Source organism: Apis cerana, linkage group LG2 (genome assembly GCF_029169275.1).
Source record: "Apis cerana isolate GH-2021 linkage group LG2, AcerK_1.0, whole genome shotgun sequence".
Taxonomy (NCBI): domain Eukaryota; kingdom Metazoa; phylum Arthropoda; class Insecta; order Hymenoptera; family Apidae; genus Apis; species Apis cerana.
In genome coordinates this window covers 4431528-4445439 of record NC_083853.1, presented here as the reverse complement: position 1 = coordinate 4445439, position 13912 = coordinate 4431528, and the positions used below count along the sequence as shown (strand labels likewise).

General features: G+C 26.6%; 1 protein-coding gene across 5 annotated transcripts in view; it reads left to right on the top strand.

Moving 5' to 3' along the window:
* The first annotated feature begins 255 nt into the window (after positions 1–255).
* The window catches only part of LOC107997520 (uncharacterized), a 25965-nt gene continuing 12308 nt past the window's right edge, over positions 256–13912 (top strand). The window contains exons 1-3 of one of the 5 annotated variants that reach the window (XM_062071798.1): positions 1433–2147; positions 7050–7167; positions 11130–11302. In XM_062071798.1, coding sequence (XP_061927782.1) covers positions 7107–7167; positions 11130–11302 — 234 coding nt within the window. In that variant the 5' untranslated portion in view covers positions 1433–2147; positions 7050–7106. Of the gene's footprint in view, positions 407–1432; positions 2148–2501; positions 2618–6555; positions 7168–11129; positions 11303–13912 lie in introns of those variants that run through there. The other 4 variants (XM_062071801.1, XM_062071800.1, XM_062071799.1 and 1 more) reach the window with 4 other exon arrangements.

Below are 13912 nucleotides of genomic sequence, written 5' to 3'. Positions count from 1 at the left end.
TGAATTGTATCGAAAAAAAAAATGTTTCTTTTAACTGATGTTTTAACACATAAGTTACGAATAAATGACGAATATCCAATTTACAGAGACAATCATCAAGTGAGAATTGCACGTACATTCAGTATACGAACAATAGCTAACACATTCCCCTCCCTACACCCTAGTGGTTCCCCTTCGGTATATCGTACCCCTGGAACCTCGATGCATATCCCCACCTAGAAAGAATATACCCGTTTGAAGAGAAACAGCAGCTGACGACCGTAACAATGCATTCTCTGCATGCGAGAGCAATATGCTCTACGCAGAGTTACGAGAGAAGACGGTGAACTTCGTTGCACGCACGCTACTGGCTGCTAGATTACCAGTGTTACAGCGATGTAAAACCACTAGAACGTATAGGCAGCAGGTAAGGAACTTTATTCGCTTCGGCGAGATATCGATCTTGCTAGTTCGATATATAAACAAGATGTGTGATCATCGGTTTTTTAACGAGGATATACGTGGTCAATAATATATGCTCATCGAATGTGAAATGAAAATATTTTTTTTGATTTAGTTTCATTTTTTTTTTCTTTTACACATATTTAAAATTGACAAAAAAATAGATTTCATTTTAAATATGATTAAATGGATATAGTAAAAATTCATGTTTTTGAATATGATCAATTTGATTACTAAAATGATTAGTAAAATCAAAATTTAATGAATAATAGAATTAATGGGTATATTATTTTAAATTGATATTTAATTTTGGAAATTATATTATCATATAAATATAATTAATGTAATATAAATAATTAATAATTTTGACGCAGAACGATAACTTTAACTAATGATTTTTAAATTTATATTATGATTTTCTTCAAATTATTGTTATTCGATATTTGAATAATATTTAAAGCAATATAAAAGAATATAAAAAGGACATTTTATCGGAAAGCCACTTATTTCAAATTAGACTTAGCTTTATAATCCTTTTATCATTGGATTATAAACGCATGTACAATTATATATCTTTTATTATCATTTTTCTTTTATCATATTATATACCACGTGAAAATGAATTATCAAAATTTATTACACATATATTTTTTTACTATGAGTAAATGCTGTAAGTAACTATGAGTAATTTTTCTACATTTTTCAGAAAAGACTGATGATTGAAATAAATGTTACTCGTAATTTCTTTCTTTTTTTCCAGAAGAGTGTTTAAAAATATTCATAGTGCGCATTTAATTCTTTATAATCAAAATTTTGATTGATTGTTATTGAAAAAAGTAATGACACTTAATTTACAATTTTCTTTTTATTTTTACTGGAAATTTGGAAAAATAGATAAATATCTAGAAGATGATATATATAGTAGAACAGTGATAAAATAGATAAAGTAAAATTAACATAAAAAACATGTAAATTGTATGTTATATTAGTTTGATTATATTGAAGTTCTTCTCTATTTTTTCGTTTCTTGAATTCTTCATATTTGCATAAGGAAGAGAAATAAAAAAAAAATCTATCATTGAAAACAAAAATAAAAGAATGATACAACGTGAAGAAAAAATAGAACAGTATCGATAGAACGAAAAAAATGAAGAGAAAGCGGAAAAGAAAAATTGTACATAAAAGGGACACGTAAGAGAAAATCAGAAAAAAGGAGAAGGGGAGGGGGAGAAGTCAAAAGGAGTAAATAACACAGGTGTGTAAGAAAGGAAGACGAGATAAAAAAAGAAAGATAAAAAGAAAGAATAGAGAAAGATTAAGGAAGAAAGGAAGGAAAGAAGAAGGTGAAAAAAGAAGGTGAAAGAGAAGCAGTGAAGTAGAAAGAGGATACAAGAAGGGAACACTCGAGAGAGAGTTCTGTTACCTGGTCCGCTCTCCTCTCGTGACGGCAGGTCAGTGTTGCTGTACTCGTGGACGAGGATGGATGCATTGACTGGTTATACATGATCGTTTTCACGCAAGAAAATCGATCTCCTCACGTCTCTTTGATCATTGTCGTCGATTTGTACATATGATCGGTGAAAACAGTTTTTGTATTTGGAAATGTGATTGATACACACACACATATATATATACACACACACACACACACGCACACGTGGAGCAACGATTTCACCTAACCGCGCTAAATAGGCTATCCTGTCAGGGTACGTATATCATCCTTTGATTTTAATTATAACGTCGATGGAACGTCAAGTCGCATGGAACGAAAATCGTGGAAAACGCGCTTTCGCTTGTGGAATCACGAAACGATGCAAATATGACATTTGTGAAAGTTCGAAATATTTCTATGTTATCAACGTGTTATCCAAAAACAAAAAATAATAATAATAATAAATAAGAAAATATAAGAAACTGCATTCGTTAATGACTTAAACGCTCTTCCACTGCTCATATAGTGAAAAGCGTCGCGTGTGTCACGCGCATTGAATCGTTGGAATCACGTACAAAATCGACATGCTGCACGAAACGCGAGTATTATATATATATATATTTTCCAGTGCACGTGCTATTATCACATGAATTTTACTCATCATCGTGTTTCACTATATATTCGAGAAGATTAATTACGCTTGTGGCTCGTGTAATTTATGAAATTGGTTTAACTTCGATTAAGGTAGGCGCAATATTTTTCTTGTTCCGTGCAAAAAAAGTTTATTATTTTTTTTTTTTCAGAGAACAGGAAACATTAAATATAATTATATTGCGTATATTAATATTTGCGAATACGAAAATTCTTATGGTGATTAACTCATTTTTCTTGGTATTTCTAAGTTCTATTCAATGTCACTTTTGCCTCCTTTATTTACTGTCTTCAATAGTTTAAATATGGCAGAAGATCGAGAATCTTTTCACGCAGTTGCGTGTACTGTGCAACGATTATTGTTAAAGGGAAGAAGAGATAGAAAACAGTAAAGTTAGTATCGCGAACAGGAAATTCTTATGCTAATTAAGTAATTTTCTATTGTTATTCCTAAGTTGCATTCAATGATATTTTTTTCCTTCTTCGTCTATTTACTTCGTCCGTTTTTGAATAGTACAAACATGACAGAAAATTAAAGATATTTTCATTCCTTTCTGTGTAAAGAAATTATGCAATGATTACTTTTGGAGAAATGAAAAGAAAAAGAATTGAAAACGTAACTTTATTATCGAGAGAAATCTTAATTATGACGATATTAGTTTATTCTAACTAATTGGTATATTCTAAATAAACTTCTCTGTAAAGTCACTTTTCTTTTTTTTCATTTATTTATTATATCTTCGATAGAAGAAATCAAAAATTAGAATCTTTTTTAGAATAAAGCTATTTAATTAACGCAAATTTTATTATTAAATAAATACGTGGGTGTTATTTTAGTCCAACAGTTCAACAGTTTAGAAATAAAAGAAAAAACTCGAATAGTCGGTGGATAATTTTAGAAATGAAGTCTGGTAACATTCGTCGTAGAAAGTAAACTGGTGCATATCTCCCTCAAGTCACACGTATGTACCTTTGTATAAATATGTAAATAAGTTCAGAATAGGAAGCTAGTCAGGGCGTCGATTCCTTCGACAAAACAAGAACAGGTTTCAGAAAGAACTTGAAGTTAACTCTGAATAACTTAACCCTGTAAAAACTGTTGTCCCCTAAGATACCTATGTACGTATGTAAGAACATTTTATTAGACAAAGAAAATATTTTTTTCCCCATAAATATTCCATTTTTACATTTTTTTTATTAATATAAATTAGATATATTCACTAAATCTAAAACGAAAATTTTTTTATATTTATTTATATATCACACACAGATATCTCCTTTATCCATTCCGGATTTTTTTTTAAATATAATAATCGCAAATGCACCGATAAGTAACTATGATAATAGCGATAATATTATAATTTCGAAATATTTTTGAACCTGCTTTTATATTACTGAAATTTGTAAAAACATGAACGATAACCATTGATTCATTGAAACGATCTGATGATCAAACATTACAACAAAAATTAAACACATAATTTTTCCATTAAATCGTATAATAAAAATTGAGACGCATAATTGATTTCTGGAATTCGTGGAATTCCTGAATGTACCGCTGAAATTACAGGCTCGGTAATCGTTTAAAGTTTTCTTTATGAAGAAGAAGAAAAACTAACATCGATTCTATCGTTTAATCAACACAGGGCGTCACGTGTCCGAGTGTACGTCCCTGAAGTGCTTTTTCTCTTCAGAAATTCTCTGAAATTCTCGAAGCAGACGGTGCACCTTGCACCATAAACTCGGACTCGTCGGATCGCCACGTTATGTACGGGTTGTGGCAATGTAATGCGGCATAGTAAGGTATGGCGCGTAAGACAGATGTTGGCCAAGAAACAAATAAAAGAGAAAGAGAAGGAAAAGAGAGGTCGGCGACGAGAGTTGGTAGCCTGAAAGGCAACGCCACAATCTGACGAGGATCGCTCTTACTATCATTAGTCATTTCACCGATATCTTTCACAAAAGATCTTAATGATTTAGCTCCTTTAATTTTAATCCCGTAGAAGATTATGCCACTTGCTGGGGAGGGCGGGTGTCCTTTATTTTCATGGAAAAACTTAATACACCGTCATTCATTGGCTCATTCATTCCTTCGATTTATTGGACTTCGTTTATGGACATTCATACGTACATGTATGAATGTAACGTGATATATCGTCGATATAATTACTTTTACCTCGGCCATGTTGTAACGTAGTAATTGGATGGAACGTATATTTATCGTGAAGAATAAAAAAAAAATGGATCACGGTATTTTTAGAGATGAACTTTTCATATGGTGTCATTTGATTTATATACTGTCGTTTGATTAATACTGTCGTCTAAAAATTTACGATCATTTATTCATATTACACGAAAAGAGGATTTGAATTTTTAAATGGAAAGTGGTTTCAATTTTTTTTCATTTGTTCGATTTAACGATATTATTAATTATAATTTGGAACATTTTCAATTTGAAAATTTCGAAATTGTTAAATAAATAAATAAAAAAGATATTATAATTTTGATTTTTTATTCTTATCATGTAGATAATCCATTATAAATATTATCAATATCTTAGATTACACCTTACATGCATATTGCCATTATACAATGATGCACTGGAATTGTGAACATTAAGAGCCACAGATCTCATGTGAAGGCGTAATATACTGATGCACTCTTATATCATGCATATGATATTGATCTAACATTATTGTAGTAAATAATGTGTGAACATGTTTCAAAAATATACGTTTCGTTATTTTTTTATTTTGAAGTTTCATACACGAATAAATTCTCTGCAAGAATACAGATGAATAAATAAAGAAAAATATAGTCTGTAAATTTCAAATATAGAATGATTAAATTTCATATATAATTTTATTTAATGAGTTTTTTAATAAATTATTTCAATAACAGCAAATTTAAATGTTTAAATTTCTTTTAAATCGAGCTAAATAAATTATTTCTAAAAAATATTCAAAAGAAATCTTTGCAAAAAAATTATCAAAAAATACACCTACATTTCTTGATATTGTTTTCTTCTAATTATAATTCGTGTTTTAAAAAAATCCGATTCAAGAAGAAAAAAGATTGTACGAAGAAAAACTTATCAGTTGAAATGTTAAATTATGGGCTTATAAAAATATTAATAAAAGACGAATAATGAACTGTCATGAATAAAAAAAAAAACGAAAATCTTTCTAAGAGTAATAAATCTTCTTTTAACGAGTGACAAGATACGCAAGATACAAGATGATAAGTTCTGTAGAAAAAAAAAACTAGAACATCAGATTCTTGATTAACCAATCCTTCACATTTCAACAATATGTTCCTAATCAATGGCAGGCCCATAATGTACACTTGTGTACCGTGATAGCGCAAAGGTAGCGCAAGCGCGAATGTAACCAATAATTTCCGAGAAAAACAGATGGTAGCATCCGCGGTACCAACAATTTGATCGCATTCAGTATGAGCCCGTGTGCCGGTAGAAAAGCATCGGTGTACTTAAATACAATTTATTTCTGACAACAATGGAAAATCCGAAAATACGAACTCCGTCATTCGAGTTCGATTATTTTGGTGCCATGAAAAACGGATGTTGCGTTAAAATTATCGATCGATTTTAATTAAAAAAATATTTGGTGATTCTATGATACAGTTGTTCCTAGTGGTTTTTGATTAATTCACAGTTTTGATTTTGGCACGATGAATGAAAGTGAATTTTCCTTTTCAGTTTTTACTTTTCACGAGAAATTTTTATCGCGAAATATTTAACGTAGAGATTAATTTTTCAATGTTAATTTTCAATGTTTATGTTCTTCTTCCATACTTTTTATTTGAGAAAAGACTCGTTTTTTCTTCAAAATCTGTATACCTCTTTCTACGAGATAAAGATTTAAAATTATACAGTTTCTTGTAATTTTAATGATCATTCCATTTTGTACAATTATTTTTGAAAAAACCTTTTTTGTTTTAACTATTTTTCAAGTTTTCAATATTACATAATCTTATATAATGTTTAACATTAACAATGTTTAATATTACAGAAAGTTGGATGTATATTTATAGATGTGAAAATTTTAATAAGAATAATAAATATTACGAAATATAATGATATATTCTTTCCATTGCAAAATCGAATACTATCAAAAACTTTAAAAATAATATTTCAAAGGAATTCATCATTAAAAAATAATTCTACTATAACAGAAAGCTCACTTGTTTCTTCGAAAAAAAAAGAATTACCTCACCGCACAACTTCTACTTCAAGCTATGTATTTTTATATTTCATGTTGAATCACTCATTTTAATCATTGTTATCTCGTGAAAAAATCTCTACGATGAGCACGTACAAGTTGCCAGCACCGTAAGAAACTTTACCAAATTCTTTTGTTCAAGTCGGTTAAAAAATTGTTAAAAAAAAAAGAATCTCTATCATCCATCTTAAATAACTCTAAATAAATTATTTCGTGCATCGATCAACAAAATATATATGATTACTGTGATGATCTTTGATCGATAATTTTTATCGGGATAAAAGTGACCGATGGTGAGGCTGTCCCATTGAAAAGGAGAAGAAATCTATCGTAAGAAAAGTATGCAGCTACTTTCCAGCTTCATGGCGAGGCACCTGAAGCGAGGAGCATCCTTGAAAAAAGGTACGATACTGCGGTCGAGACACCAGGTGAACACTCATTTAAAACAATAGTACCGTAATTACTAAGACAGAAGTACGAGTTTCTCGAGCTGCATTCTTCTTTGTTGAACTTGTTACTGTCGACTCTCCGATTTTCTTGGCGATACACGACCAATTAATAACGATTCTCCCACGATCGAAGGATTTGTTCGTGATTTCATGTTCGTTTCCGTTTCAACGACTTTCTATCAGTCAAGCTGAATTAACAATCTTGCCTTTGTATTCCTTTTTTGACTATTAATCCCTCATTCTGTTTTACTTTCTCCTAACTATTTGTCTCGAAACGAAAGAAGATACTTTATCCGTATGAAAATTAATGGGATGTAAGAAGATAGATTGTTTTAGATTAATTTTATAAAGTCACGTTATCTAGAAGTTACATATTTATTGCATTTGATTCTCAAATCATTATTTGTGATATTATTATTATTATTATTACTTGAAATTTTAGGCTTGGAAAAAATTTATAGGTAATTATATTTTTCTTTTTAATAAATGAAAGAAATATAGAGAGTTATAAAAGGATTTAGGAAAAATAATGTTTTGATAATGAGAGAAAAATGATAATTTATTACTATAAATTTCAGATTTTGGAATGAAGAAAAGATTTGTTATTACGTTATAACTTTTCTCTTTCATAAGTAAAAGAAATTGTATTGCAGAAGCAATATAGAAAATTACAAATGTATGAAAATATTGAAATAAATGGGAAAAAATGAAATACGCTATAAAGTAGGTTAATTTATAAAAAGGATGTTATTGAAAAATATTTTTCCTTGATATGATTTGTTTTTGAAATATTACTATGCAGATAATGTAAATGTAAATTTAAAGAGAATTATAAATGCTACTTTCTCATGGAATCATTTGTAAAAATTAATATCTAAATCGTAACCAACCAATGGTTAATCGTTAAAAAATAGAATGTATAAAATTAAATGCATGTATAAAATTAAAATGTTTATATCCAGATTATTGGATATGTACTTCATGTAGCATATATACCTAATTATTAATTAATATGAAAAGATATTAAACATGTATTAAATTTATCATTTATCTATCATCAGAGGAATTAAGATATAAATTGTGCAATCTATAAGAAAATATAAATTATTACAAATATAACAAATAATATTATTATTCTTTCATTTAAATTTCACTTAATTTACATACGAATTATATTATAATTATATTTTGACTTTCGAAATTATAATTATTCATATATTGAAACTTCAAAGAAATTGAAGTTCATTATATTCAAAATAGGTCTATTATTTAATACTCACGTAACATGTTATTAAATTTCATGTTGGATATATTCAATTCTGTGAGCAATTAATTAAATTAATTAAATTAATTGCTTATTATTATCGTTACTTACACGATTATAGCGATGTCAAAAGATTTTAAATAGTATTCCATGAGACCAATATTATAGTATGAAATTGTTTTACCTTTCTTACGATAGATAGAATCAAAGATAGAAAGCGCATGATCTACGTTATTTGATCAATATAAACCGAAATATCTATGTGAAGTTTTAAAGAAGCAGTTATAATCACGCGATATTAGTATTATATGATCAGTGCGGATACTGCAATGATTCTTAACTGAAACGTAATATTATATCGCTTAAAACATATATAAAAATCGTATATCGTAAGTACGATTCAATATAATTACAATAAATTCTTATACTTACATAAATTTGTTTTACAAAAAAAAAAAAAAGAAAGAAATAAAAAACACTTTCATTCATTTTTATTTTACTTTTTATTTTAGATATATGTAATTTAAAAATTATATAGAGTGTAAATATTAATATATTTACAAAATGTTAACTAAGTACTTTAAAGATTTTATTTTAGAATAATTTATACTCGAAATCAAAGATTAGCATTAATTATTAGATCAATATTGCAGAAGAATAAAAATCAATAGAATTTAATATTTCAATTTGAACAATTAAAATTATTATTTAAATATAATTACATAGAAATAATTACATTAATTTTCAATTATCTTTTTTTTTATAATTTTATTACATTTATAAAAAAAGAAATTACTCGATCTCAAAAAATGTAGATTTTGAATAGTTCTATAACTCGATTGTTAGATAACGATGTGCGATAACATTTGAAAAGGTATGGTATCAATTTCTACATGGGATGCTTATAATGCCAAGGTCTTGTCCTCGATTATTCCTGCTCGTATTCTTAAGTATATCAAGTCGTGCATGTCTACTGACATTTCAATCGTGAAGTTAGATTTTTCAAAAATCTCTAAATAAATCTAAAATTCCTAGCATTAATAAATTAAAAAAAAAAGATCAAGATTTTTCTTTAAACTTATGAATTAATTTTTAATAAAAATTAATTAAAAATTAAAGAATATCTGAATTATTTCCTGTAATAAAAAAACTATAGAAGAATATCACGTACTAGACTTTTTTTTTAATTAAATTTAAAAAATCATATTAAAAACCTGATATTAGATATATATATTTATACATATAGATATATTATCGGATAAATCATTCCAATTATAATACAATCTCACATTCATCGTTTTCAAGGTATTTATAGGAAAGATGCATGCATTTGTATTTAAAATTAATGAAAGTTTTCATTTATGTCTTTTTAACAAGCGTATAAATTAATATCTTTTAATCCAAATATATAATTTGAATATATAATATCTTAATTAAAATTTATTATAATAAATAACAAGTTAAAATTAATTTATTACATTTTTATTTTTTATATTAATAGAATAATTAGAGATAAAATTTTAATGAATATATTAATACATATTCTACAATTTGCATCTACATAATTAATAGAATCTCATTATATATTTTCTCTTTCTTTCTTAAAATATTAAATTTCTCATTCGGAAAGAGATATGACAAATAAAAATATATATATATATTAATTTTCCAAAGAGAATCATAGAGATTTCGTTCATAGAAATCAGAATTTTCAACCTCGGATTCATGTACAAGGTTCACACGACATTTTCAAAGGACGAGCATAAATCGAGGTGGACGAGTTAATAAATGGATCAAGTAAACGCGATATATCTCAAAGACTATTCTGGATTCATCGTATATGTAGATTGCGGTATCGTTAATTGTCTGGCATTCGTCCTTGCACCTTTACCAGTTATATTAATTGATATGCATACTGATTAGGAAAACATTATGCACAGAAAAAAATATAAAGATTGTATTGATATCATGATTTGTTAACAATACAATTACAAAAAAGAAAATTATTACTAAAAAAAAAAGATTCGTTTTTCTTATAATTTTTCATCTTTAAACTACTATTGATGACAATCTTATTGTATTTTATGTGAAACTGCAAAAATTGGAGAATAATTATATTTAAATGAAATAATTATATATATGTTATATTTTTTAAAATTATATAAATTTGTAAATTTTTATAAATAATATTAATATAAAATATCATCTATTTAGTTTTAATATATTTTTATTTGATTGTATATTATAATAATTATCAAGTTAGTTCAATCGTTTTTGATATCTTCTTCGTTTATTTTTGATATTCATATTTCTAAATATAGTTCTAAATTCTTCATCGATGGCGGATTGTCTATTTTCTTAATGTAGCTTCTGCGAAAATTGAATCAATATCGAATATTAATTTTATGACATTATATTCAAGTTTAAATTTGACGTGAAATAATAATTTATTAACAATGATGACTACTAAATTTTGAAAAGTTTCATAGTTTTGATCAATGGATTACTTCATATTGAATTACAATTTTTTTTTAATTAACTTACTTATTTATTTTGAAAATTATAGATTTGCATTAATATTCAAATCATTATATCAGATAAAATTATTTTTCTTTCTGATTAATATTTATTTTTCTCTTTTTTTTGTGCAGGAAAACGAGATATCATTGGAGGAAGCTCAATAAGTAATTGTTCGATAGGGGGTCTGTCCAGAGCTATTAACAATACTGGTGGATACAGTGTTGCACCTGGGGGTGCCAATATGACCCCCGAAGATACTGCTCCCGATGAAGAGTTTGCTTTAGCTATTACTCAGAAAACTCAGGTGAGAAATTTTTTTATATATTCCTATATTTGTTATGCATAATTGTATGGTATAAACGTGTGACAAGATTATTTACATATATAATGTTATGTCATCTTTTAGAAAGAGTAGAAACTTTAAAGCTAGAATTAAAGAGAATTTAAATTAGAATTTTAATATGAGGAATGTATGTAATTTGTATAGTGATATTATATATTTATGTAAATTTAAATTTCTTTTAATTAAATAAGTTTTATAGTTTAATAATAATTTAAATTGATCGTGTTATCTTTCATCTTTACAGTGATATCAATAATTTATTATCACTCGTAAATCAACGTATTGTAAATCAAAATGGTGGATAATAAATATTTAAATTAACAATCTGTTTTATTTTATAAAACATGAATCATAATATAGATAAAATATTAATTTTATAAAAATAAATAATAAATTAATGTCTCAATTATCTTTTATATGTTTAATACAAAGTACAGTTAGTTTTACTTATAATAAATTTATAATAATTACTCGATAAAAAGTTCTTAATGCAACTATTCTGCGTAAATTTCATGCACTAAAACGGATTACGGGAGTATATTACTGTAACAACCATATAATTAATGAGCATGTTAATGTTTCCTTTAATAGCATTTCCAAATATTAATTACCAATAGCTTCTGCTAGAATATTAAATCGTTCGTTTAATAATACAGCATATATAAGATCGTTGAAATTATTAATATACATACTTTTTATATTAAATGCATAATTTATTAAATTATCCTAAATAATTTAAAAATAAAGAATATTGTTATGATGGACACTAGCTCTATCATAACGGTGATTATTCTGAAAAACGGTATAATTTGCGTCATCGGATGCATACACATAGAAAATCAATATTTAAAAGTTTCATAAATTAGTATCGACTGAAAAACAGGTGTACACGTGTCGATGATGGAAAGTAGGAAAGACGTATGTCATGATACGAAGTTATCATTGTGCATGAGACATCTGTGTAATTGTGAATAGCTGCATGTCTCATTTCATATGTAATGCTATGCACGCAAATACATAGTTCCAATGGTCCGTGTTCTTGTAACGGTAGGAATTTTTCGACGGAATTTACGTGATTCGAATGGTCAACCTCATCAAAGGTAAAAGATACAATAGCGTTGTTCACCAGGAAATGTTCGGGATTGGTAGATGCTTAACGTGAATCGTAATTTGAAAATACGATATTTTCTCGATTTTCTTCCACGGTTGCGGAATTGAATTATCTTTACAAAAGAATTATAATTTATTGTGGAAACAGAAAATATCTAATTCAGGTAACAGTAAATGCAGCATCAAATTAATTTAATCAAAGTAATTTATATGAAAATTATTGTAATATCATTATAGAAAGCATTCTTTCCAATTGTTTAATGATATAATAAGATTTTTATTGTATGTAAGCAAGAAAAAGATAAAAAAAAAACCTTAAAAATTATTAAGTATGTAATTTAGATTTAAATTATTGTTAAATTAAATTAGAATTAAAAATTTTAATTCTTTTTAAAATTATATCGAATTAACATGCGCATCTAATACATTGTTTCTTTTATTATGGACAATCAATATCACTTAATATTCAATTATTTTTTTTTGCGCGATAATTTCAATCGCAATAATTTAATTTAATTCTCATAGTCAAAATATGATGATAAATCATAAATGCATCCAATTAAGCGAAGTGCAATACGATATTCCATTTTTGAGTAGATATGGATGCAAGAAAGAAGTTATTGTCTATATACGTGGGAAATATGTACCAAGCAACTCTTTCCGGAGCGGAACTCGTGAGATTTCTTGGGCGATTTTTATCGCTACATTCCTTACCTCGTCGACATTAAAGAGAGAAGAATAATCTCCCTATTAAGGCGCGAAATCCTTGAAGAAAAAAATACTCGTGTCATAGAAAGTCTTCTTCATTCTTTGCACAATGTAATATTTATTGAAAAAACATATTTCATGAACGACACGTTATATATACATCCTCATATTATCTACAATACGTATAAAAACTAAACGACTTTAAAATATATTGAAATTACAATGAAAGTACCTTATTTTAAATTGTTCTCACTTGATCTTTTTTTCCAAGTGTTATTTTTATTTGCAATAATGTTTATTATATATTCTATAATATTCAATTAATGTAATAAAATCTTGTGTTAATTAACAAATTAAATCTTATATAAGTAGTTAAATTATTTTGTTTTAATAAAATTCTACATGAAGAATAAATCGATAAATATTTTTCTTTATAGAAATAAATACAAAAAAATTTTAAATTCATTTAATTATAAGTAAAAAGATATAAAGTTTAAAAAAAAATATAATTATTATTGTTTACAGATTATATATATATATATATATATATATTTATAAAATTTAAAATTTATTTTTTAAAAATCATAAAAAACATAAAATATTTACAATTTACAATTTCTCATTAATTTGGTTTTTCTTTAATATTATTTTCTTTTTACATGTAAGCATAATCGTATTTTATTAACTGTTAGTCATTTATCATTTGCGTGATGAAAATTGTCTCGAAACTTGTCCGGGACTTATATTTTTCGC